This window comes from Symsagittifera roscoffensis, chromosome 3 (genome assembly GCF_963678635.1).
Source record: "Symsagittifera roscoffensis chromosome 3, txSymRosc1.1, whole genome shotgun sequence".
Classification (NCBI taxonomy): domain Eukaryota; kingdom Metazoa; phylum Xenacoelomorpha; order Acoela; family Convolutidae; genus Symsagittifera; species Symsagittifera roscoffensis.
The window spans coordinates 10,602,218-10,625,490 of NC_087064.1; the positions used below are offsets into that span (position 1 = coordinate 10,602,218).

The 23,273-nt window shown below is 33.6% G+C and overlaps 1 protein-coding gene across 1 annotated transcript in view; it reads left to right on the top strand.

Annotated features, from left to right (window-relative positions):
- LOC134841562 (uncharacterized) overlaps positions 1 to 23,273 on the top strand; it is an 87,139-nt gene that overhangs the window by 32,840 nt on the left and 31,026 nt on the right. Inside the window, exons 5-12 of the mRNA XM_063857593.1 lie at positions 3,331 to 3,681; positions 4,472 to 4,636; positions 8,003 to 8,110; positions 10,687 to 10,719; positions 10,789 to 10,812; positions 11,783 to 11,956; positions 12,426 to 12,575; positions 16,768 to 16,872. Of these exons, the coding sequence (XP_063713663.1) occupies positions 3,331 to 3,681; positions 4,472 to 4,636; positions 8,003 to 8,110; positions 10,687 to 10,719; positions 10,789 to 10,812; positions 11,783 to 11,956; positions 12,426 to 12,575; positions 16,768 to 16,872 (1,110 nt within the window). The remainder of the gene's footprint in view (positions 1 to 3,330; positions 3,682 to 4,471; positions 4,637 to 8,002; positions 8,111 to 10,686; positions 10,720 to 10,788; positions 10,813 to 11,782; positions 11,957 to 12,425; positions 12,576 to 16,767; positions 16,873 to 23,273) is intronic.

A 23,273-nucleotide genomic window follows, 5' to 3' on the forward strand; every position in this document is an offset into this window, starting at 1 on the left:
ATCCTGAACTTTAGAAGTTTATAAAATTTAATCATTGCGATAGAAGTTGAAAATTTAATCATTGCAGTAGATTTATTACCTCCCAAAAGATCAACCGTCCGGGAAAATTTCTGTCTAATAATTAGTGTGAACTAAAAAAATGTTTTTGCAGGGAGTGTGTCAAACCCTAGGCATGTAAAAAAGATGTGCTTTGTTTTTACCAATCTCAAGGAAAGCGCAAATTAAAGAATTTGCTATGTCAAAATGATTTTAGTTATTCACATCTAGACCTTTTTAAAATATGGCTATGTCTTTGTATTTGATATGGATAAAAACGTTTTTATTAAAATATCGTACCTTGATGGTTGTTAAATTCTGAAATTTTTTCACAGGTCTATCTACAAGAATTATAATTTTTTGCTAAAGATTTTACTTGCACCTGGCTGTTTATGTGTTCAAATGCTGAATACTTATGTTTTTCTTGATTATTTGCTTTTCATTTTTCGTTAACCGTTTTTTGTTTCGATATTTTTCAAGCCAAATGTTTTGCTAAAAAGATGAAATGTTCGTCAACTTAGAAAACGTTTAAAACAATTTTTGTGCATCTGTTTGTTGATACTTGATAGAGCAGTGCGTGCAGAGTTTTATTATAATTTGATCTAGAACTCTGTTCCACTCTTTGAACAACTTTGTCCTGTGTCATTAAAGATAGTTAACCTAATTCCTGGATCCTTGAGCAAAAGATTTAAAACTGTTTGTTGGAGACTCGTGACAACTAGAAATATAGTTTGGTATTTTGAACAGAACGAAGGACACAGAAGCGGTTGCCAAGTGTACGATCTGTTGGGATTATTAAAAACGAAAGTTTTTTGCTTCAAAGAGTTCATTTTGGATAGATCTTCGTTTCGCACAAGCTTAATGATCTCTCAAAGTCAAAAGTTGGTATAAAATTGACATTTCTGACTTTAATTTATGTTTTATTTATTGGGACAAAAAAATCAGACTTTTTCAAAGTTATGGCACAGAAAAAAAAAGATTTTTTTTCCAGTCGGGTTGATTCAAAAAATTATATAGGGTTTTTCTTATGCCAGGTTTTAGCAATGTAGTGTTAAGCAGCCAATACCACAACACCGTTCCTTTTTAAAATCTTTTCGTCTTTGATCTACGTTACATGTATGATAAAAAGTAAAACAAACGACAAGTAACGAGCTATCTGTTACCTGAATTTCTCTTAATTAATCTTCAGCTACCATAAAAAATTGTATACTTTTTATAGTACAAAAACAGTTGTTCCAATTTTTTTGGCACACTGTCAGGGGTCTTTTAAAACAGTCAAAGCTTTGCCTTCAGAGGAGCAGTCATGCACTATGTGTTTTTTCGGCTTTTTCATTTTTTGTTCCGACCATTTGAACAATGGGGAGAAACTTTGTATTCGGCTGTTTTTGCCTATTCTTTTTCGTTATCGGTTACCAAAGTCAATCATTGGAGAGATTTGAGTGATATATCTTATTAGAAATCTTTCAATCTTGATTCGAACGACATTTAGAAAAATTCAAAAAATTTCTGCATGTATCGAGAAAATTCGGTTTGAATTTTTGACTTTTAGTTTGAACTTGAATTAGTGAAGCGAGCGAGCAAGCAAGCTTAGTTTTGCTTGGTTTTGGATTTTTACAATAGCTTATTTATGCTTATATTTATTTTATTTGAGTAAAACTAGCTCCGGAGGCTTTTAATGCCATTTTTTGCCAATTTTGATTTTTTTTTTTGTTTTTCTAGTCTTGTTACTTCAAGAACTGTTCTACTATCTTGCTACGGCTGTCGAATATGCATTAATTATAGCTTTATGTCAGAATATTTTATCACACCACGCAGAAAAAGCTACAATTTTTTATATTAAAAAAAATCGTAGATTTTTGAGACTATGGTCGGAACATTGTGTGATACTTGCACGCTATCCTTGTAGTAATATGGCAATACAGTAGCTGAATCGATTTCAACAACAAGACGGCTCGTATCTGAGCGAAATGCTGATTGTTGCGACTGCCCTTCATTTGCCAAATTTTGAGTCGTATAAAGAATTAATGAGACGAATTTGCTTGATTTCAATTTGAAAGGTTGCTTTGTACAAAGTTTTTTTTGTACAAAATTATGTTTGTTGCTTTGCTCTCAGCATGGTTGATTAGGTCATCAAAGTATTGAACGACCAGCTTCCACAAAACTTTTACGGGAAGTTGGACTGAAAAAAGACAGCCCCACCATCTATATTTTTCGCCCTCTGCAAAAGTATGAACAATAATGATCTTTCTTGCTTTTCATAAAAAAACAAAGTTTTCGTTTAACTTAGTTTGATTTTGTTTCGTGGTAAATTTAAGCTTCTAAAAGAGACTTTTTGATGCAAGAATTTAGCAAGTTTTTTCTGAGTTTGATTTATTGATGAGATTATGTTTTGTAACTGTAGACTCCCTTAAGTCCAAACTGTAGACATCCTTAATATAATTACCTATTTAAATTGAAAAACTGAAGAGTTTTTTTACCAGCTTGTTTTTTGTTGGTTTGACGTTTCATCGCGTTTCTGATTTCTTGCCTATTCCCAGATACAACTTCACTCTATAAAAATCTGAAATAGAAGCAAAAATGTATTCTGTGATTAGTTCTATAACATTACCAATTTTCGCGAGCCTGAATTTAAAAAACTTCAATTGCGAAACCATTTTTTTAACTTTCAAATAGACACTAGCCATACGACTCAATTTTTTTGTATACTTTTCGTGACACTGATACAACTCTATCCTGAACCTGATTTGTTTTCATAAATTGGATAGCTGATCTTCAAAATAAACAAATCTTTTTGATTCCATCGTTTCCTATTGTACAAAATTGAAGAGAAAAGATACACATAAATTTTTGAATTTTTCCTTGATTTCAACCAGTCTGAACTTTTGCTTGAAAAGTTTGGCTGAAATCAAGCAAAGGTTGAGCCTGGTTGAACTCAAAGAAAAATTCGAAGATTCTTGTGCAATTTTTCTTTTTAATTTTGTACATCAGGAAACTGTGGAATCAAAAATAATTGCTATTTTAAAGATCAGTTATCCTATTTATGAAATTGTTCATTTGACAGTTTTTTCATTTTAGTTTTGAAAAAAAGTTGAAATAATGAAAAAATGTTCCTTGAAATTGAACTTAGTAATAAAATATTCCGATAGTTTTTGCGCTATTTTAATAGAATCAATATAAAAGAAATGTAGACGAACGACTCTTAGCTACTTGCTAGCATATTAATCGATGAAACTACGGTTTTTAATTAAACTGCGGATAAATTGGAACCAAATTCATCTAATCACAGATATTTAGGCCCCGAACCGGTTCTGAACCTGCAACAAATTCCTTCCAATGAATTTGCCATTTTGTTGTCGTGGGATGAACCCGCCGACACCCGACGAATAAGGCCAGATGGTTATGAAATTACAATTACAACCTTAAGTGGGAAGACCCTAATATCCGCGTGGCTACTGGCTTCGACTCAAAACAATCAGAATGCCTACACTTTCGATTCATCGTCGATCAAATCTCTACCAGTTGCCACTGAATTCATATGTTCAGTGCGCACTTCAATTCCAAACCCCTGTCGATCAAAAGACGAATTTCAAGAACTGTTTTACGATTTCAATTTCAGCACTCGAAATATAAGCTGCAAAACTCGAGGTAAAATATTTATGATCTCTTCAATAATGCTCTCAGTCAAAAAAAAATTTTTTCGTATTGTTATATGAATCTTTTAAGAAAATTCCTGGATTCTGGAGCTTTCATAAATGAACGTAATAAAAACACTTATGTAAGTCGTCTTGATGATTTTTATATGATTTTTTCATGTTGTAAATCTTTTGGGGTTTGATTTAACTTTTAAGTTCAATTAAGTTCCTTCGTTAAATGGAAGGCAAATGGCACTCGTCTATAATTAAAGAGCATATGGAGCAAAAAAAATGTGAAAAACTCAAACTTGAAAGGGGATATTACTTAGATTTTTTAGCGAATAACCAAAAAAGTTTAACTAATAGTCCAGTTTACTCAAATTGGTTGTTTTATTTACAAAAAAAACAATTCTCATAAAGATTTCTTAAATTTCGAAGAAATTCAATGCCATTCATTTTTTTTTTCGTTAAAGAATTGAAAGTTAATTTATTTGAAAACCAAGTCAGTTTCTCTTTGCTTGCGTTCATCGTCAATTTTTGGAGTTGGTGCAATAAAAAAGCGGATAGTCAACGGCGAAATTGAGGGGGAGGTTGAGTGCCCCTCTCAGGAAATCGATAGACCCTTGCCAAGCAAAGGGTGCCCCCTTTGGTACTATTTGCTACACGAGTTATGATATGACCTATCAACACAAAATTGTTCTGACGCCCCCATTGGATTAAACATAAATGTTTGTGACCAGAAACTACTTAAAAGAGGGCAACAAAATAAATACTCTTCCGAAAAATAAACGTTTTCTGATTAGGTTTTGGCGGCGAAGCACAAGAACCCAGTTTCGCTTTCTTCAGTCCTACATTAATAATTCTCCAATGGAAAACGCCGGATGAGTTTTTGAACCAGTTTGAAGATGACTACTACTCAATTCTTCTCAACGGGCAAGAGAAGCATTCCGTCGCGCCAAATTCCACAGGTCGGTTGAATAACGGTTACAACATGAACACAACTCTGTAAAATTGGCAAATAAATCATCGCGATGAGAAATGGCCTTTTCCCACTCCAAAATTTTTCCAGGAAACTGAAATAGAGATTTTTTATGAAAACTTTTTATTAAAGTATATTCAACGTTCATCGTAAGATTTATCAGGGAAAAACAATCTTTTCATCTCACACTTATTAATGAAACTTGGTATAATCATTTTTTCTGCTTCTGTTAGTTTATTCTAAACTTTCTGTTAATTCAAAATTCTAGCCTTAATATGAACAAGACTGCTCGCATATCAGGGCAAAGCGCTGAACGTTCCGACCAGCCCTTATTCATATCAAACGGTTTTTGGCAAATTTGTTTTTTGAAAAACAATAAACTTTGGACAATATCAGAGATCATGCGTGAAAACTTCCATCGCGCAAAACTAATACGACCGACTAGCTTCAATTCAATTTGGAACGATATTGTTGTGCGGTATGTATCGCCACGCATAAATAAACTTCGTTACGCTTTCAGGATTATGGAAAAATCTACAAAGCTTGCATAAATTAGTCCAGAGCATGACCAAACGATTTTTCAAACTCCCAAAATTTTGCAAAAAATAATCGGAGGTAAAATATACCCATATAATTGTAATTTGGGAGTCAATATCTTCATTGGGGCATTAAAAATTTTTTTGCTCAAAACTATTAATTCGATCGCCGAAAATTCACTGATTAAAAAAACCACACCAAACATAAATATTCCGTTTTTTTCGAAGATCGAAACAACAAAACAAAACTGCTCGTATCAGGGCAAAAATCTTTAAGTTTTGACTGATTTTTATATTATATGGGGTATTGTTTGTTTGAAACATTATGAAGTTTGACAAAAAAATGCAATTTTCGAAACTTTTTGAAAACCGTACCCCACACGTCAAGTAAAGTACAAACCGTGCGGTAGTTGTCCTAAATTAGCCAAATTGGCAATCTTTAAGACCCACTTACTATACACAAAATAATAGCCCTCTTGATTCTTGAGGGTAGATATATAAACAAACTGAAAAAAAAATAGAATCATACCAGTTTGAAGTAAATTTATTCTAACAAGACTTCTCATATTTAGAAAAAATTTCAAAAAACAGTCGGTTTTTTTATTCTACACGCTATGTAAAATATTCAAGTGATTTATTTTGCCTCTGGTTATAACCAGAGGCAAAATAAATCACTTGAATATTTTACATAGCGTGTAGAATAAAAAAAACCGACTGTTTTTTGAAATTTTTTCTAAATATGAGAAGTCTTGTTAGAATCAATTTACTTCAAACTGGTATGATTCTATTTTTTTCAGTTTGTTTATATATCTACCCTCAAGAAAAATCTTTATAAAACCAGCGTTGAGATTGCTGCTTCTGAAATTGATTTGAGATCTGCCTACTACGCTAAGCCTTAATATAAAACTAGTTGGCAAATAGCAAACTGTGATGGATGTAATTTAAAACACATAGATTTTGCAAAAAAATCACAGCTGAAATCTCATATTAACTTCAAGTGCCAGCACCAACAACGTTGGTCATTTATGTGGATATTATCTGCTTATTCAATTAGCTTTGAAAATGGTTTATGTCTGCTGCACAACTAAAACTCCAAAAAGTCTAAATTTCAGTTTAAAAATCATCTTTAAAGAACTGCACTTGTGAAAGTGTCAAAAAGAGAATTTGAGTTTAACGTTCGCAAAAAATGATGTACCGTTTTCAGAGGCGGATCTAGAACTTTCTTGATGAGACGGAATTTGTCGACTTTTTGTTGTTCGACGATATGATTTTTCATGCTCCAGGCAAACTTCAGAAAAAAAGTCCTATATTTTTTGAAGGTCTTGTTTGGAAAATGTTCATTAAAAAATTCGCTCTTTTGAAGGATCAAAAGTAGTATATGTGGCACCAAAGGTGTCTTTAAAAAATTTTTAGGTTTGGTCGGCAAAAACTAGATGTCATAAAACAATATCAAAGGGGGACTCTTTGGATGCTGAGGAGGCTGAATCGCTGAGTTGAAGCGTCTTAGTATAAATCCAGTAAGCCAGGGCTTTAACGCAGTTTATATCAAAAACAATTGCCTTGTCTAAAAATGGATTTTTGTTCCGACTTTCGAATAAGTGATGGAATATTTGAGCTCGAGGTTGCTTTTTCCCAAAACAATAGCTAATTTTTTTCTAGACATCCAGCCATTTTTGACCATTTTGTTTGATATCATTTGAACGGTATTGCTGTCCTGCGCTCAAATTTTTTTAAAAAATTTGTAAAAATATGGGGCTTAAAAGATTGCCAATTTAGAAAATTTGGGACAATTAACGCATGATTTATTTCGTGCTCTTCATACATAGGCGGAGTTTTAATCCGTCTTAGAAATTGTTCCAAACTGAACAAGGGGTGTAGCGCGGGACATGAGGGCTAGTGAACCGTGATAAAGAGGATGAACGTGTTCCTTCGCGCTCGAGTTTTGCAGGAAAATGCAAAAGGTAGATTAAAATTGTTTTTGGAAAATTTTTTGTTCAAATCTATGAGGGGTCCAATTTTTTTTTAGATATGTCATACGAGAACGTCGAAGCATATCTATGCGGGGTCAACGAACAAAAAAATGTTAAGAAAATGTCTTTCGAGAAAGTCCAGAAGTCAGTCAAAACATACCGAAATGACGTCAACAAAGTCAAAACATACCGAACTTTGGTCGAGAAAATCGAGAAAAACCAATTTTTGGTCCAGAAACTTGACCCGGGTAGTTGTATTCGATACTTTGCTGTATGCAAAATCTATTACTTTGTACTTTACGAAGCCTGTGGGGATGATTTCCAGAAAACAAATCAGTTTTTTTTAAGTCAACACTGTTCCATCGACCTTCAAAGACAGTTGAAGCATTCAGGGCGTCGACCTGATACGAGCAGTCATGTCATAACTAAAAGTGAATTTCTTAATGTGAGAAATTAACAGATTTTTTTGATCATAGTAGATTATAGTGCTTCTTTGTACAATAAGTAGTGCAACAAATCGATCAGATTGTCTATGAATTATGCGTTTTTTTCCGAACAGATGACCTCAAAACAAACAATTCCTCAAACCTGACACATCACCCCAGAAAAAAAACGGAAAATCGACCTCATAAAAATCAGTGCTTGTAATTTTTACTCATATTTAAAGCTTTTCTCACAATCAAAAAAAATTTTTAGCAATATTGCAACTTTCGATATTTGTTTTTAAAAGTTTTATTTATTCAAGCTGAATTCTTATAACAGATAAGAGTTTAAGTTTTCAAAGCTTGATGCGGTATACTAATTGTCACGTGCACAATACTTTGTTTTAGCAAAGGTTTTATATTTCAGTTCTAAGTGTAGCAGTAACAATCGAGCTGTGTACCTCCCAAAATGTGACCATTGTGCCAAGGCGAGAAGGACTGGCTGCTCAAGTTGTCGAAATCAGCGTCAGGAACTGTACGTTTTTTTAATAGACCAATATCAGTAGTTTTTGTATCATTGAGTTCCAGAAAAAATCAAAATAATCCAAAAAACATGATCAAAGCTTGTGTTTTTCAAAAAAAAAGAATTGCCTAAAGAACATCTATTTTTAACAAACGACATGCTTTCCAAGTTTGTTTTTAGTTGATTTTGATCTGAGATGAAGTCATTACTTGAATGACATCGAGCTTCTATTAATTATTCAATATCCACTTTTTGAGTAAAATTTGCAACATACAAACTGGGAAACTGGGCTATTCTTAGACTTGTTCACTGGGTACTGCTGCAAGAGCTCACTTAGGCATCCGCTTTCTGAAAAGCTTTCATACTGACCTGTGGGTGTTTTGGAGGCCATAGAGACCTGGATCATTTGGTAGAGGCAATAACCAAATGATGAAACTTTTCAAGAAGATTAAATAAACCGAGAACGAGGGCCTTCGACATGCGAGTTTCGAAACTATAAGCATTTTCTTAAGTGAAATTCTGACAAAATTTATCCTCTCACTCAATCAAAACCATGCTTGATCGAAAAAATCATAGGACCAGTTGATAAAGTTTACTACTAACTTTTAGAGCTCTAAATACGAGAAGCTGGGATTTCAGAAAGTATCGAAATGTTCAACATTCTAATTTTTTTGAATTTTTTTTTGTTTCTGACTGTTCAATTCAATTTTTTTATGTCCGTTTTAAGTGCAGCGATGTGCAACTTAAATAGGTTCCTTGGTGGTTCTCTCAGAAGTAATTTTTTGTATAAACATAGTGGTGAATTGTTTAAACTCCGAAAAACAAATGTTTGGCTCAGAATGCATCGTTTTGGACTAAAAATCTGAAACTGCTGTAAACAGTTTTCATGACAAACAGAAATAGAACATAAAGTAGAAGTTTACACAAAAAATTCCCAAAATTTTTGTTCCTATGAAAATATCAATTGGTGCAAACAGTTATCTTTTTCTCAAAAATGAGATAACGGTGACCATTTTTAAGTTTCGAAACACGGTCAATAGAGATTTTTATGCTATTAATTTTTGAACACTGCGATCAGTTTTTGAGTTAACCGAAATGCATTTGAGAAAAAGTATCAAACACCATAGATTTTCCTCGTAATGTATTAAAAAAAACTTACAGCTACGGGGATAGAGCAACTAGTAGACAAAAAACTTATGAAATGATATGTAGAGTTGTGCAGTACTTTCTATGTTGATTTCAAATGTTTTCATGTATAAATGCATACCATCCATGTATACTCTTAAGTTCAATCTTTGTTTTTTTTTTTAAGATTTAAAACTGCCGCAAATTTTTTTAGAGCCTTCTTTATCTATCCTCCTCATGATACCTAGCAAAACTTGAGCTCCAAGAGACTAATTCAACGTATAAACTGAAAAAAATCATAAAACAAATTTTTGTTTTCTGTACTGGGAAGGAAGGAAACAGAGTTATTGCTTGGGATATTTTTTGGTTCATTTTTACTCCGATATTGTCCAAACATGTTGATTGCTTTGTTTTTGATGCTCAATTTTGACATGCACAACTTAAAATTTTCCGCCTTCAATAGTGTCTGATAGTTTTCACCTTTTTCACTCTAAGTTATAGACGATTTATTGAGCACAGCAAAGTTATAGGTGTCTTTGAAATGAGAAAAAATTGCAACGAAAGAATATTTTTATACAGAATTTAGAATCTGCCCAGCCTTTTTTTTCACATTTGAACTGAAATCGATAATCTGACCATTGATCCTTAAAACGAAATCCTTAAAACTATTAATCCTGCTTGCCGCGGGAGTCAGCAAGTCTTCAAAATTTAAAAGAGGAACCCATTGAAACTTTTGGTTTGAGGTAAATCAACGCCCAAAATTAGGCGTTATTTATGTTACACTCTGGAAAAATTTTGCTTTGTGTAAAAGAAAAGTTTTGCTAAGTTTTCAGCTAAAATTATTTTGTTTTTACTTATGATTCGGCAAGGTTTGACTCCTGATTCTATCCTTTTTGACTAATGATTTGACCGCGCTTGACTCATGATTCTTTTTTTTGAATTATGATTCGACCCCGTTTGACTGATGATTTTATGTTTTTTGACTCGTGATTCGATCTACGTTTGGCGTAGTTTGAAAACCAAGTGCCAACCCCCAAGCATCGGTTGACTGCCATGTTTGGCTGCCATGTGCCATGGACAGTGAAGTGGATTTTGTTTTTGCAGTAAATTTTAGCTCTAAATCTTTCAAAAAAGATTATCTCTGCGTCTTTTTTATGCAAATTTTGATAAAGCGTCGAATGCTATAAGCGAATTTTCAGCGAAGTAGATTTTGCTTCTTGTAATGAATTTTCTCATCTAGCTCTTAAAAAAGATTAGATTATTTCAACGCCTCATTTTTTTTTTCGATAATTGACATAGCGTAATCTGCAGTTGAATATTTCATTGAATTATATATATATATATATATATATATATATATATATATATATATATATATATATATATATATATATATATATATTCAAACTAATCAAATTTTGCAAAATACTTGTACAAATATAATTTATTTGTGTTTGTTATAGGGGAAGATGAGATTTCAATGAAAAGAGATTTGGGTAAGTTTTTTAATTGTCACGTGTCGAATTTTTCTCGAGAACTTTGTTAAAGCTTGTTGATGAATTTAGGACACTTCAGACGGGCTGTTATGGGTGAGTTCAGTGTTTTAGGTTATATTGCAGTACTTATACAAAGTGGGGACATTTTGGAAAAATTTGGCAACCAGAATTGAAGAAGGGTGGTCGATCTCATTTCAACTTTACCCCTCGGCACGCTACTGTGTGTGACAATGAGAGAATATAATTTAGAAAATTTTAAATTTGAATCTTTTCATTCTTATCAGTTTTATTCCTAATTGGTTGACAGCGTATGGGAGTCGATCGGGAAGTCTTTAGATTGCCAAGTGGGTATGCTGTATGCTTGCACTAGACTAAAATGCGGATGGCAACGCTCATTGAATATTATTTATATTTTGGTACGCGTATCGAAAAAAAAATCTTTTTTTTTCTGACCTGACATACTTCATATCTAATCTATATTTCTGGTCAGAAACTCGTTATGAAATGTTTAACTAAAGCAGGGATTTTCTTGAAGCTCTTCATTTCTCATCTTTTTTTAATTACAAATTAGCTAAATCTGGCCTATTTCTTGCTAGAAAATCGAACTCCCGACTGGCACTTTGCGGTTGTGCTATCCACTAGGCCACATGCCCTGACGAAGTATTATAGTTATTGCAACCTAATGCAAATTAACACTTGTTAAAGCAAGTGTTAACTTGCATTGTATTGCTACGGCTGTTCTGTAAACTCGAAGCAGGTTTATATCTAGTTGAGGCCAACTATAATTGGTGATAATAAGTCTACTCTAATCTCAAGCATGTGCATTTGATGTTGGCTGTACATAATGTATAGCTTATCAAAAAAAGTTTTAATCAAAAATTATTTGAGACCAGTTATGGGGTGGTCGGAACATTCAAGGCATTGCCCCGATATCCTTGAATGTTTCGACTGCCCCAAATTGGTCTCGAATAATTTTTGTTCAAAATGTTTTGATAAGCTTCTTGATAAGATATTGTTTTTGTCTTACTTGTTTTGAAGCATTAATGAAAGGTTCCTTTTTAAGAGCAATGCGGTGTTTGTCCTTCAAGGCTACTGGACCAAATATGCCAGATCCCATTTGAGCATAACGGTCAGCAATATAACACATGTGTCCCAATAACTTCAAAGAATGACCTGCAGTGCAAGGACAGATCTGTAAACATTTTAACATGCTACTACGATGAAGAAAATTTATGCAGTTTGTACTCAATATGTTTTGGATTCTCTAAATATTCTGTCCAAAATTACTTAAGAGCGCTCAGCTCAATTAAATCGAAATCGTTGTTGGCTCTATCATTCGCGGAAATTTTCAATTTCAGCCAATCATATTTGGACGGAATAAACAAAAATACATAAAGGAGTTCGGGTAAGCGAGGGTGAAATTGTAATTAACCCCATTTTGCTCAAAAAAATTATGAATCAAAATTAACAGATAACGCAATATATACTTTCTCCCATTAATCTGCGGATTTATATTTCTGGCAAATAATGATTTTGATGCCGTGTTACTATTTGTTGTGGCACCTTGAAATTTTTCTATTTCTCTAAAGTTGCATTTGAAATAATCTCTATTGTATTTAAAACAAGGCACATTTCTGAATGGCGTAGAATAGTCTCACACAATTCGGTCCCTGTATCATGGGGATGCACTTTTTTGTTTTCTGTAGAACCCCCTGAACCTAAGCTGGGCCCGATTTCATTCTCTACTCTCGTGGCGGGCCAAGCAGTTCGTATTTTCTGGAATGTGTCGTCTGATTTATACAACGACTTCGAACTCATTGTCAATGGACAGCCACAAGAACCAATAAAAACGACAAGTAAGAGAGCGCAGCGCTCACATCACTTTTCACTTCTCTTTTTGACCAATTTCGAAAAAATAAGACGTCAAAAAATCCGTTTTTCGATTGACGCGCAACGTGGTGTGTTAACATGACTCATAATTATTCCGAACTGAGTTGAGGCCAGCAAATTGATGTTTTCCAGTTTTTACTTTGGTATTTTTTAAGATCCATTTTTGGCCGACCGACCCGAAAATTTTTTGGGCGCCAATACATACTAACTTTGAGAGGGAGCGCGCGCCAAAAACAACGCAATTTTTTTTTGTAAAAATTTTCCAAAAAAGCCTAAAAACGCCTTTTATGGGCTGTTTTTTCAAAATTTTGTCTGCGGCGTAAAGAAAATGGCCAAAACAGGGAAATTCCTAGATCCACGCCTGATAACCTATAACCATTGTAACTTTTAACCTTGTTATTGGAACGCCAAGGCCGAGTGGGCCTTATATATCGAAAACGAAGTCCCATGATTTTTTTTAGAAACCTTAAGAAAGTTTGATTGCTGGGTGTGCCGGATATCAAGCCGACGGGACTTCAAGCCAAATCGTAAAATTAGGGACTTCAAGCCAAAAATTTTCCCATCAAGTCATGAAATATGATGAATTTGAAAACGTTTTGAAGAATTACTCAATTTCATGATATTTATTCAGTAGTTATCGGCGATTTCAAGAAATTTAAGCCTCCAACTGATGTTTAGGAAAGTTGAAAAATAAAACACGGTTGTAGGCAATTTTCTTGTTTATAATTTATGCATTTCAAAAACCGGCTGATATTATTAACGGATTTCAATCCTAAGTGATTCATTGTCATGAATAAAGTTTATTCTGGTCTAAACTTGCCTAAAACTTTTAAAAGCAACGTTTTACAGATAAAAAGTAGTGATTTGAGTTGTACGTAAAATTTATATTTCGGCCTGAAGTTATTTCGGCTTGAAGTCCCGTCGGCTTGTTGTCCTAGAGCCGATTGCTGGATATCAGCATGTGGGCAAAATTGAAATTGAGCGCTCGCGTCTCATCTAAAAACTATAACTCAAAATCAAATGACCGCTCCAAGAATATTGACTTAATTCAGCCAATCAGAATTCAAGAAACAATTATCATCAAAAGTAGCGCAATTTGAATAAAATACTAGTCAATTTGAAACCAACAAAGAAACTTATTTAAATGAGACCTTTCGAAATTGTCCCATCTAAACAAATAGGGGGGCAACAAACTTAGCTATTGATGATTATAAATTCAAAAGTTGCTCGTATCAGAAGGAGGCCCTGATTGTTCCGACTGACTCTTAAAGTCTATTGTCTATAGAGTAGTAAAAACATGAAAAAATTAATTGTAATAAACAAAAACAATTTTTTTAATTCATCCCCCACCTGCAGTATAAGGTACGAAGTGATAGATTTCGCTTTTAAAAACAAATCAATTATACTGCAAAAATTTATTGGAACGCACACAATCACGACTCAGACTTAGTTTTGTTATCAAAAGAAATTGTTAGACATAACTTTTGTGCTGATTTGACAAAAAAAATTCTGCCAAGGAATTGGGTCGTCAAAAACTAGACAGAATGTATTCTGCAGCCAGGAAACCACAAAATTCCCTATTCAATAAATCGAAACAGAAGCCAATTACTGCCCCCTACTTCGCCAAATATTAGCTCGTTTTTTGTACCTACACTTTGGCAAAAACAGACACTGGAAAAATCTTCTTGCTTGTTTTGAAAAAACTCAGTTGGAGTCGCAACATTTTGCACCCAGGAATTTTTTGACAAAATTTCAAAAATCGGACACACTGTTGTACATGATGGAGCCTTTTCCACAACCCCTCGTCTATGAGAGCCAGCTTTTACAAATTTTTAAGTTGTGGACGAGCAAAAAATCCCATTTGAAGGCATTTTTTGAGAGGGAAAACAGATACTCATTATTTGTATATATTAACTGCTCAGCATACAAAATGTCTTGCGAGCTTTAATCAACCAATAGAGCCCAAAATGTTGGTTTCCGATTTTGAAACACGTCGCTGTAAAAAATTATATATCCAGTTGCTCTCAGATTGAGAGTGCAATAGTCAAAAATTCCCAATTTTCTCAATTACATCAAAAAATTTTGATTTTCAGTTATCGAATTAAAAATATGGAAAATTTTAGTCGATCCAATAACTTATTTTTGACTCATTATTGCAAAAATCGGGACTCGTCGTGGTTTTGGGAAATCAGAAGGGTAGGGCCTTCCACTAGGACGAAAGTTCATCATCTAAAAAAGCAAGAAAAACTGACAAAATTATTCTGCAAAAAAAATCGGCAAGGAGAGAGGCCCCCGACTCAAAAACCATATGGTGGATTGCAAAAACTCGGCAACAACATCATCTCAACGATATACAAAAAAGTAGTTTTCACAAATAACGGTCCATTATTGGCCTGATTTGCCGCAGTTTGTGAGAGAACTTAAAAAAAACAGAAACCCAGTAACTTCCTTTTTCTCAATTTTGCTTTTCTTTATCTGGGATATCGAAAAAATTCTTGGAACTTTGTCTAACTTTGTTTGCTGCGCTTCAATTGATTCACGCGTTTTAGCTTACTTTGTTTACTGCTCTAACTATTATAATTACGCATGCTAATTGACACACGTGCTTATCGCTACAGCCCCGAATTAAGTTTTGGTAGCTTCAATACGTAAAAAGTTTATGCGTGGCAGCTATCAGCTCTCATAATCGTTCCAAATTTAATTGAGGCTAGCTTTTTGGTATCAATAATTCGACACACGACTCAGACTTCGAAAAACTAAATTTTGATATTATCAGGCTGAAGCTCGTAGTTTGTCAATATATCATTAACCAAAAGTTCTTTGAGACCAAATAATGGGCAGTCGAAACATTCAGGGCTCTGCCCTGATACGAGGCAGTCTTGTTTTTTTTTGGTCGTGCAGTGCGCTTTTGAATTTCTTTCAGTCGCAGCGATCGCGATGAAATTTTTTTTTGATCGCGTCGGTCGCACTTAATTTTTCTTCGATCGCTCCTGTCGCGTCACATTGCTTAGGTATGGAAGTACCAAATTCTGCTCGTGGTGGTTTGAAAATACTTATATCTGATCTGGATTTTTTGGAAATTTTATGATTCGGCTGCGACAGACTGGTCATAAAATAACAATCTCGACCCGGATAGGTTTAAAGAATGACAGGGCATTAAAGTAGCAAAACTTTAAAGAGACATCAAAGTTCAAAGTTCGCCGCTTTCTGGTTGAAAACTTCTATTCAATGGCTGTTTCTATTATGTTTTTGTTTAAGTTTTTTGTTTCAAAATAAAATATCTGGTTTAAATATTTGCTGACTAAGCAGCTGCTGAACGAAAAATAAGGCAAGTCATTACAAATATACACTTTTGGCCAACATTTTTTTTCCGAAAATGTTGAAAAAATTTATCAAAATTACTGTCAAACTATCGATACGCAAACGCTTTTTTATTGATACAAAAATTTTAAAAAATATCTAAACATTCTAAACAAATTTAGGATGAATGATAAATGAAAAATCTGATTATTTTCCAAAAACTCAGCGCTACGTTTTGCGCAAACTACTTAATTCTGATTGGCTGAAAAAAGCAGTGGTTTTTTAACCATGTGAGCATGTGAGCGTTATCCTTCATTCATTTAGATCAGGGGGATCATTTAATTGGTTCGAATACCTGTTTAGTGCAATGGTAAGAAGATTTTTTACTTCATTTGACCTGTGCTTGCATCGTTGCTCAACTTTTTGTTTCGAACTTAATTTAAAGTTTCTTCATAATTTTGACCTACTGTTCGACTTTGTCAAAGAAAAATTGCGATAGTGCTAAAAAGGGCATATTGAACTGAATTTGATTTGCTTTCAGATCTCTCAAACAATCGGGTAGATACGTGTGGAAACGACATCCACCTCCCCCCTCTCTCATGCGTAAACGACTCCCACCCTTAGACCAACAGAACACTATTTTGCAATCGGATGAAATATGCTGATATCGAAATACAAACAAAATTTTCAAGATTTTAATCGAATGAAATCTGCCGTAAGACAAAATTTTTGCAAATCATTTTGAACGTAAAATGTCAAAAGGTTAATCCACAAATTTGTTCCAAATATATAATCATTTTAAAGACAGAAAGTTTTAAAGTTCGATGTCGTATAGAATTGCCAATAACCTTTTTTTAGCATTCAATGCGACCAATTTGACTGGAGGTTTGGCTTATGAAATACAAGTGTACATGAACAGCTTCAAGCGACGAATTGGACCACAAATTCTGATCTTCAACCTAAGTGAGTGATCTTTAACAACCAAATTTTGGTGGTTTAATTCAGACCCCAAGTATAAGTCAGGTATTGTATGAACCAGTTTTGCAAGATTGATTAGTTTTGACTTCAATATCTTGAAAGATTTTGTAAGACTCTTGCAAGAATCTTGCAAGAATGATTATTTGTTAATGGGCTATCTTGTAAGATGGCAGTTTTCTACCAGAGTCTTGCAAGAATCTTGCTAGAATGATTAATTGTTAATCGGCTATCTTCTACGATCTTGCAAGAATCTTATAAGAATCTTGCAAGATAATGTAGTTTTCTACCAGAATTTTGCAAGAATCTTACAAGATCTTACAAGATTGGCCATTTTTATCAACTAGGGCTCTGCGCTTATAATTCGGTGGTTTTTCTACTATCTTGAAATCATGCCCACAAACAATGACAGTTTCCAATATGAGCGCTGCTGTATAAAGCTTTCTAGCATATTTTTGAAGTATTGTTGTTTTAAATTTTAAAGAAATGTGGTAGAATATGTGGGCTCGGGATTTTTTAAATAAATGTTATAACCAATACTAATAGATACTTGTTGCCAGCAATTTTGGATAACTTGAAGAACTTTGAGCTATTTAATGCGCTTTCCTTTTTAAATTTTTTAAAAGCCCGTAGCGCAATACGCAATCAGTATATACTTAGCAAACAAAACGACTCAAAAAGTACATCAAAATGAATTGAGGCCTGATGATTGGTCCAAATAACGCATATCTGATGGAATTTATTTTATTAATTTGTATTCAATATGACGTGTGAAGTGAAGACTGAACTTCGAAATAGTTAAATAAATGATACTTTACAGTTATATCTTATCAGCATACTAACAAAAGAAAATAGCCCGAACACAGTGGTTTTTATTGTTCCAAACACTCGAAGAAATTGAGGAATATATATATATTCGGGATGGTTTTTTTGTTAGGATTAATTTCACAAAACTTTTTGCTCCCTCGAGGAAGCGCTCCCTTGATCTGCGTGGGCCCAGCCGGGAGCACACACAACTATTTTTACCTGCAACGAGTCAGGCAAAACTGCTCGTTTTCACCTCTACACGTGGCGAATTATCCCGCAGTACAAAATCGTTCCAAATTAACTTGAGGCTGCTAATTGGTCTTGTAAATTCAATACACGACTCAAATTTTAACCCTTAATTTTTGATATTATCAGTCTAAAATTCATAGTTTTGCCAATAATTAATTTACCAAAAACTGTTACGGCTAACCAGGGCGGATCTAGGATTTTCTCGAGGGGGGGGGGGGGGCGGTTTTTCAAAAAACTTTTGAAAATTTTGTCAACCTTCTTTTCCAAGTCAACCAAATTGAGTTTCCCAGCTCTCCCAAAGCACTAAAAAGACCTTGTTGATGTCCAAATTTTCTGCTTTTGTGCGCCGCAGGCAAATTTTGAAAAACAGGCCAAAAAAGTGTTTTTAGGCACTTTTGACCAGAAAATGTGTCCAAAAATTGTGACCTTCAATGACAAACAGTCGGCTCTAAACTGCTCTTTTTTTACTTGCCACAAATTTAAAACATCGTACACTTATTCAATGGCGAATCTCAACACTTTATTTGATGAAATGAAAGATACAGAAAATAAATATTGATCCTAAATTGAAAGGCTTATTACAAGGGCTAATTGAGACTGTAAATACTAAGGATGATATCATTGTTGGATTGCAAGCAAAATCGGGTGAATTTTCTAGAGAAAAAAGTTAATGAAATGGAAAGATATAGTTCAAATGATTGTGTTATTTTGCAAAACTTACCTTTATATTCCGGAAATTTTACCCAAGATGTCCTGGCCTTTTTTAACGACGTTACGGGCGTGGAGGTGAATAGCTACGACCTGAAGGCATGCCATCCCCTCGGCGCTGTGAGTCAAAACCAAAAACATGTGGTTATAGTGAAATTTGTCTACTTTGATATAAAAAACAGAATTTATGGCAGAAAAAATTTATTGAAAGATTTTTTGCACCCTGTAATTAAGCAACCAGTGTATATCACAGAGAAACTTACTCAGCGCGATTCAGAGCTTCTTGATTATTCTCGGGGTTTGGGAATGTACACACTTACATATAATTGTGCTCCTCAGTTTTCGTTTTGAAAGCAGATGGTGGATTTCAAAGGCAAAACTTAGTTGATATGAAGGATGCTGATCAAATTTTCAAAAATAAGAATCCAATGATAGCAAGACAGGCAAAGAATGTTAGAAATCAAAATCCTCGAGTGGTACAAAATCATCAAAACAACTTTTCTCGCCCTCCCTATGTTTCAGTGAGGAAACGTGACGGAGAAATAACCCCGAATAATGTGGAAAAAAATCAACTGATTGATGAATTGTACAGTAGGATATCGGATCCCGTCAAATTGGTACATTGTGGAATCGTTTCAAAAAGATTCTCCACAGTCCAAATTCGTCAAAACGGAAAAATTACTAATGAAAATGACTTTGATTAGTGGCAAAAGCATTTCAAATCTAATTACAGTTTTTTGCCGTAAATCTCTTTTGTTTTCATTTTAGAAAAATCCTTTTGCGAGATATGACTGACCTGAAAACAACGCAAACAGCATTTTTCCTAAATTTTCAATCCACAAGAGCCCATCATGACCAATTATCAGTTTTAATTGAAACATTTGATAACAAGCCTGCATTAATCGGGCCGACTGAAACATGGCTCTCGGATAATGTTCCTATTGGCATTTATAATTTAAAAGGTTATGACAATATTTTTTGTGCAAACCGCGTAAAAACTAGAGGTGGAGGCATTGCAGCTTTTATTAAAAGTAGCCTTAATTTTAGTTCTTTTAAAGTATCAGTCAGTTTGGAGCACATCCTTATCAAAATGTGTTTTTTCGATCTTCCTCCGGTAAATATTTGCATAATCTATTGTCCACCAAATCTCAAACTAGACCTTTTTTTGAAACTATTTGTAATTTATTGCTGGAAATGAAAGCATTAAACGGTGAAATTTTGCTAATGGGTGATTTAAATTTCGATATGATAGGTAGCCAGCGCAACTTTATTGGCTATAAAAATCTTCTGCTTTCTTTTGATTTAGAAATTCAAAATACCGAGCCAACTGATGTAAGTAATATATCAAGTACATGCAATGAACATATAATTGCGGCGGAGAAAACTCAGGTAACAACCCTAAATTGTTCTATTAGTGATCATTGTGGACTTATGTGTGACCTAAAATTTAGTTCACAAAAGCGAAACGTGGATTCTTATCAATCGGACTTGAACTATGATTTACTACTGAATGATGATTAATGTTTAAAATTTTCGTTTTCGCTAAATAACCGTTTGAACTAAATTGATGATGATGATTCTAACATTTACATCATTGAAATGACCCAAACCTTGATTGATGAACTTTCAAAGTATTGCCCAAAAAATACGAAAAAAGAATAAAAACAACCACTCATGGATTAATCTGAAAATTAGGAGAATGATGAATAAACAAAAGGTGTTTTACAAAAAGAGGGTTCAGACACCATCCAGTGAAAACAGAGATCATTTCACCTCATGTAGGAACAATGTTTTTAAGGCAATAAGGGACAGTAAACGCCGGTACTATGATAACATGATAACGTGGAAGAAGAACTCGTCCGGAGTTTTTGATACTTTCTGTGGTAAAAAAAATGTGAATACTGCTTCGTTTATTGTTAATGTTTTCAATGAACACTTTGCTACTATTGTAGAAAAACTAACAGATAACTTCAAACAAAACGTGTATAGACCAAATTTTTCAGTTAATAAAAACACGTTCAGAATATCTGATACCAATCGATATGAGATACTAAAGGAAATGAAAAACTTGAACAATAAAAAGTCTACTGGTCATGATGGGATATGTAGTAAAATGGTAAAATTTTCTGCTCCGGTGCTGGCTGGCCATTTAGCGCATTTTTTAATATCTGCTTCAAAAAAGAGTGTTTTTCTAATTTTCTCAAAATTGCAAAAATTTTACCTTTGCATAAAAATGGCGACAAATTGAACCCAATAACTACCGTACAGATAGTTCGTTGTCTTGTTTAAGTAAATTTTTTGAAAAACTAATTTTCAAGCGCATATCCAATTTTGCCGCTATAAACAGCTTGATTGATAGCATTACTTTGGCTTTCGAAGCAATCATTACTGTACTCGTGTCATTTTGTCCATTACTGATTTTTTGCGCGAATCAATTGATAATAAAAAATTAGTTTACTCCTGCTTTATTGATTTGAAAAAAGCATTTGATAAAATTCATCGGAAAATTTTGCTTGAAAAACTTTATCAGTATGGGTTTAGAGGGAAAATTCACAAGTTAATAACAAATTATCTTACAGGGAGAAATCAATATGTTTATTCGATCCAATCGGTCTCGAATATGCGAGAATGTACTAAAAGTGTTCACCAAGGTTCAATTTTGGGGCCATTTCTGTTCCTTTTACACAGAAATGATATGCCGCGGCCAGCAACGCTAAACTAACATTATTTGCAGATGATACAACGGTAGTTGTTGCTGAAAAGTTTGAATCCGAAACGAAACTCCAGACAGAATTAAGTAAAATTTGTAATTGGTGCAACAAGAAAAAACTGCTCATTAATCAAAAGTAGTTCAAAATAATGATGTTTGGACGGGAAATTTTGATTGAAAAATTTTATTTTCGGAAAAATGTACTCGGCGAGGTTTCTGATTTTAGGTATTTAGGAATTCAAAGGGACAACAGATTTGAATTTGAAAGTCATTTAATAATGTTTGTGGTAAATTAGCTAAATTTAACGGCTTACTATTCAAAGTTAGAAACTATTTCTCGAAAAATGTGCTTATTAAATTTTATAACTGCTATGCAAAGCCAATAATTTCGTACGGTTCAAATTGCATTTAGTGCAACATCAAAAAACCTATTAGAAAAAAAACTTGTGTGCAAAAATGTATTCTTAAAACTACTTGTTTCAAGAGAAAATTTGATCATACCTCATATATCTTACATTCGTTTGAGGTTGAAACCGTTTTTGACCTATTTTTCAGACAAATATTCAAAAAAACTTTTAATCATCTTCGTGGTAAAAACCCCCTTGAAACTTTTAATTTGGAATCTCTGAATAATCATTGGGTTACTCGTGCCTCCGTGTTAAAAACTTTACCAAGCGTGAAAACTTTCTTAAATAATGCAGCGTTCATGGAAAAATGTGTCTCTTAATTGTTGAAATTTTTTGAAATCAAACGAACTGATACCAGATAATCTAAACCACTTAACTGAACATCAACTAAATGGGTATTTCAAAAACTTGTTTCATTGTTTCTTAAAGACAATGGAGATCTTATAGATTTGGCTTTTTGAATCATCATTCGGATATTATCTCGCAACTTCTGCCATAGGTTTTTTCAGGGTCTTGCCTAGATAAGCTGCATAGCTTTTTGCATGATCTTTGGTGGGTTTTAATTACACATGCGTTGATTGTTTACCTGTCTGTATAATAATACTCTTGCAGAACATGCACACTTCAAATTTAGGCTGAAATGGAAAAACCAAAAGTGAAGCGAGTGGTAAAACATTACAATTCAAAATACTGTTTTCAAATTTTTCCGATGAGACATTTTTCTGGAGGTGCCACCCGACAGGGAGATGCCTTTTTGGTATCCTTCAAAGCCAAACTAAGTTGTAAACATACATTTTCATAACATGTATTCTTATATAAACTAACTTGAATGTCAAATTTTTGTGACAATTTACAATTACAAACTCAACTGTTTGTTTTGGAGCAACACTTTAATTGTTTAGACTGCCATTTAAAGTCAATAAAAATGCTTTTTTAAAATTTGATAAATTAATCCAGGAAAAAAAACAAATGATTTGGAAAATTTTCATTATATCTTTCCTTCAAAATGACAAAATCGAATTGTTATGAAAAAAATACCTTCCCCATTGCTTCGACTATTTTCAAAGGAAACGAAATTTTTGTGCTCGCGATGGTTTTTTTCTCCAGACAAATTTCGACTTTTTAACTAGCATTTTTGAGCTTCCATTTAAACAAGACTGCTCGTATGAAGGCGAAGCCCTGAATGTTCCGACCGCCTTTTAATGTTTACGGAGCAGTTATAACAAAAAATTAAATGAATTACAACAAAATGAAATTTTTTTCTCTAAAATTTGAATTTTTTTATGAAAATCATCCACCCACACGCCATATTAAGTACAAAAGGATAGGTTTTGCTCCTTGCAACAAATCAATTATGGCAAATAAGTTTCTTTCAACCAATTTCGAACAATTTCTAAGACGGATTAAGCGGTAATAACATTAAAAAATGATTTAAAACAAACTGAATTTTTTTTCCAAAATTTGAATTTTTTTTAAGGAAAATCATCCCCCCACACGCCATATTAAGT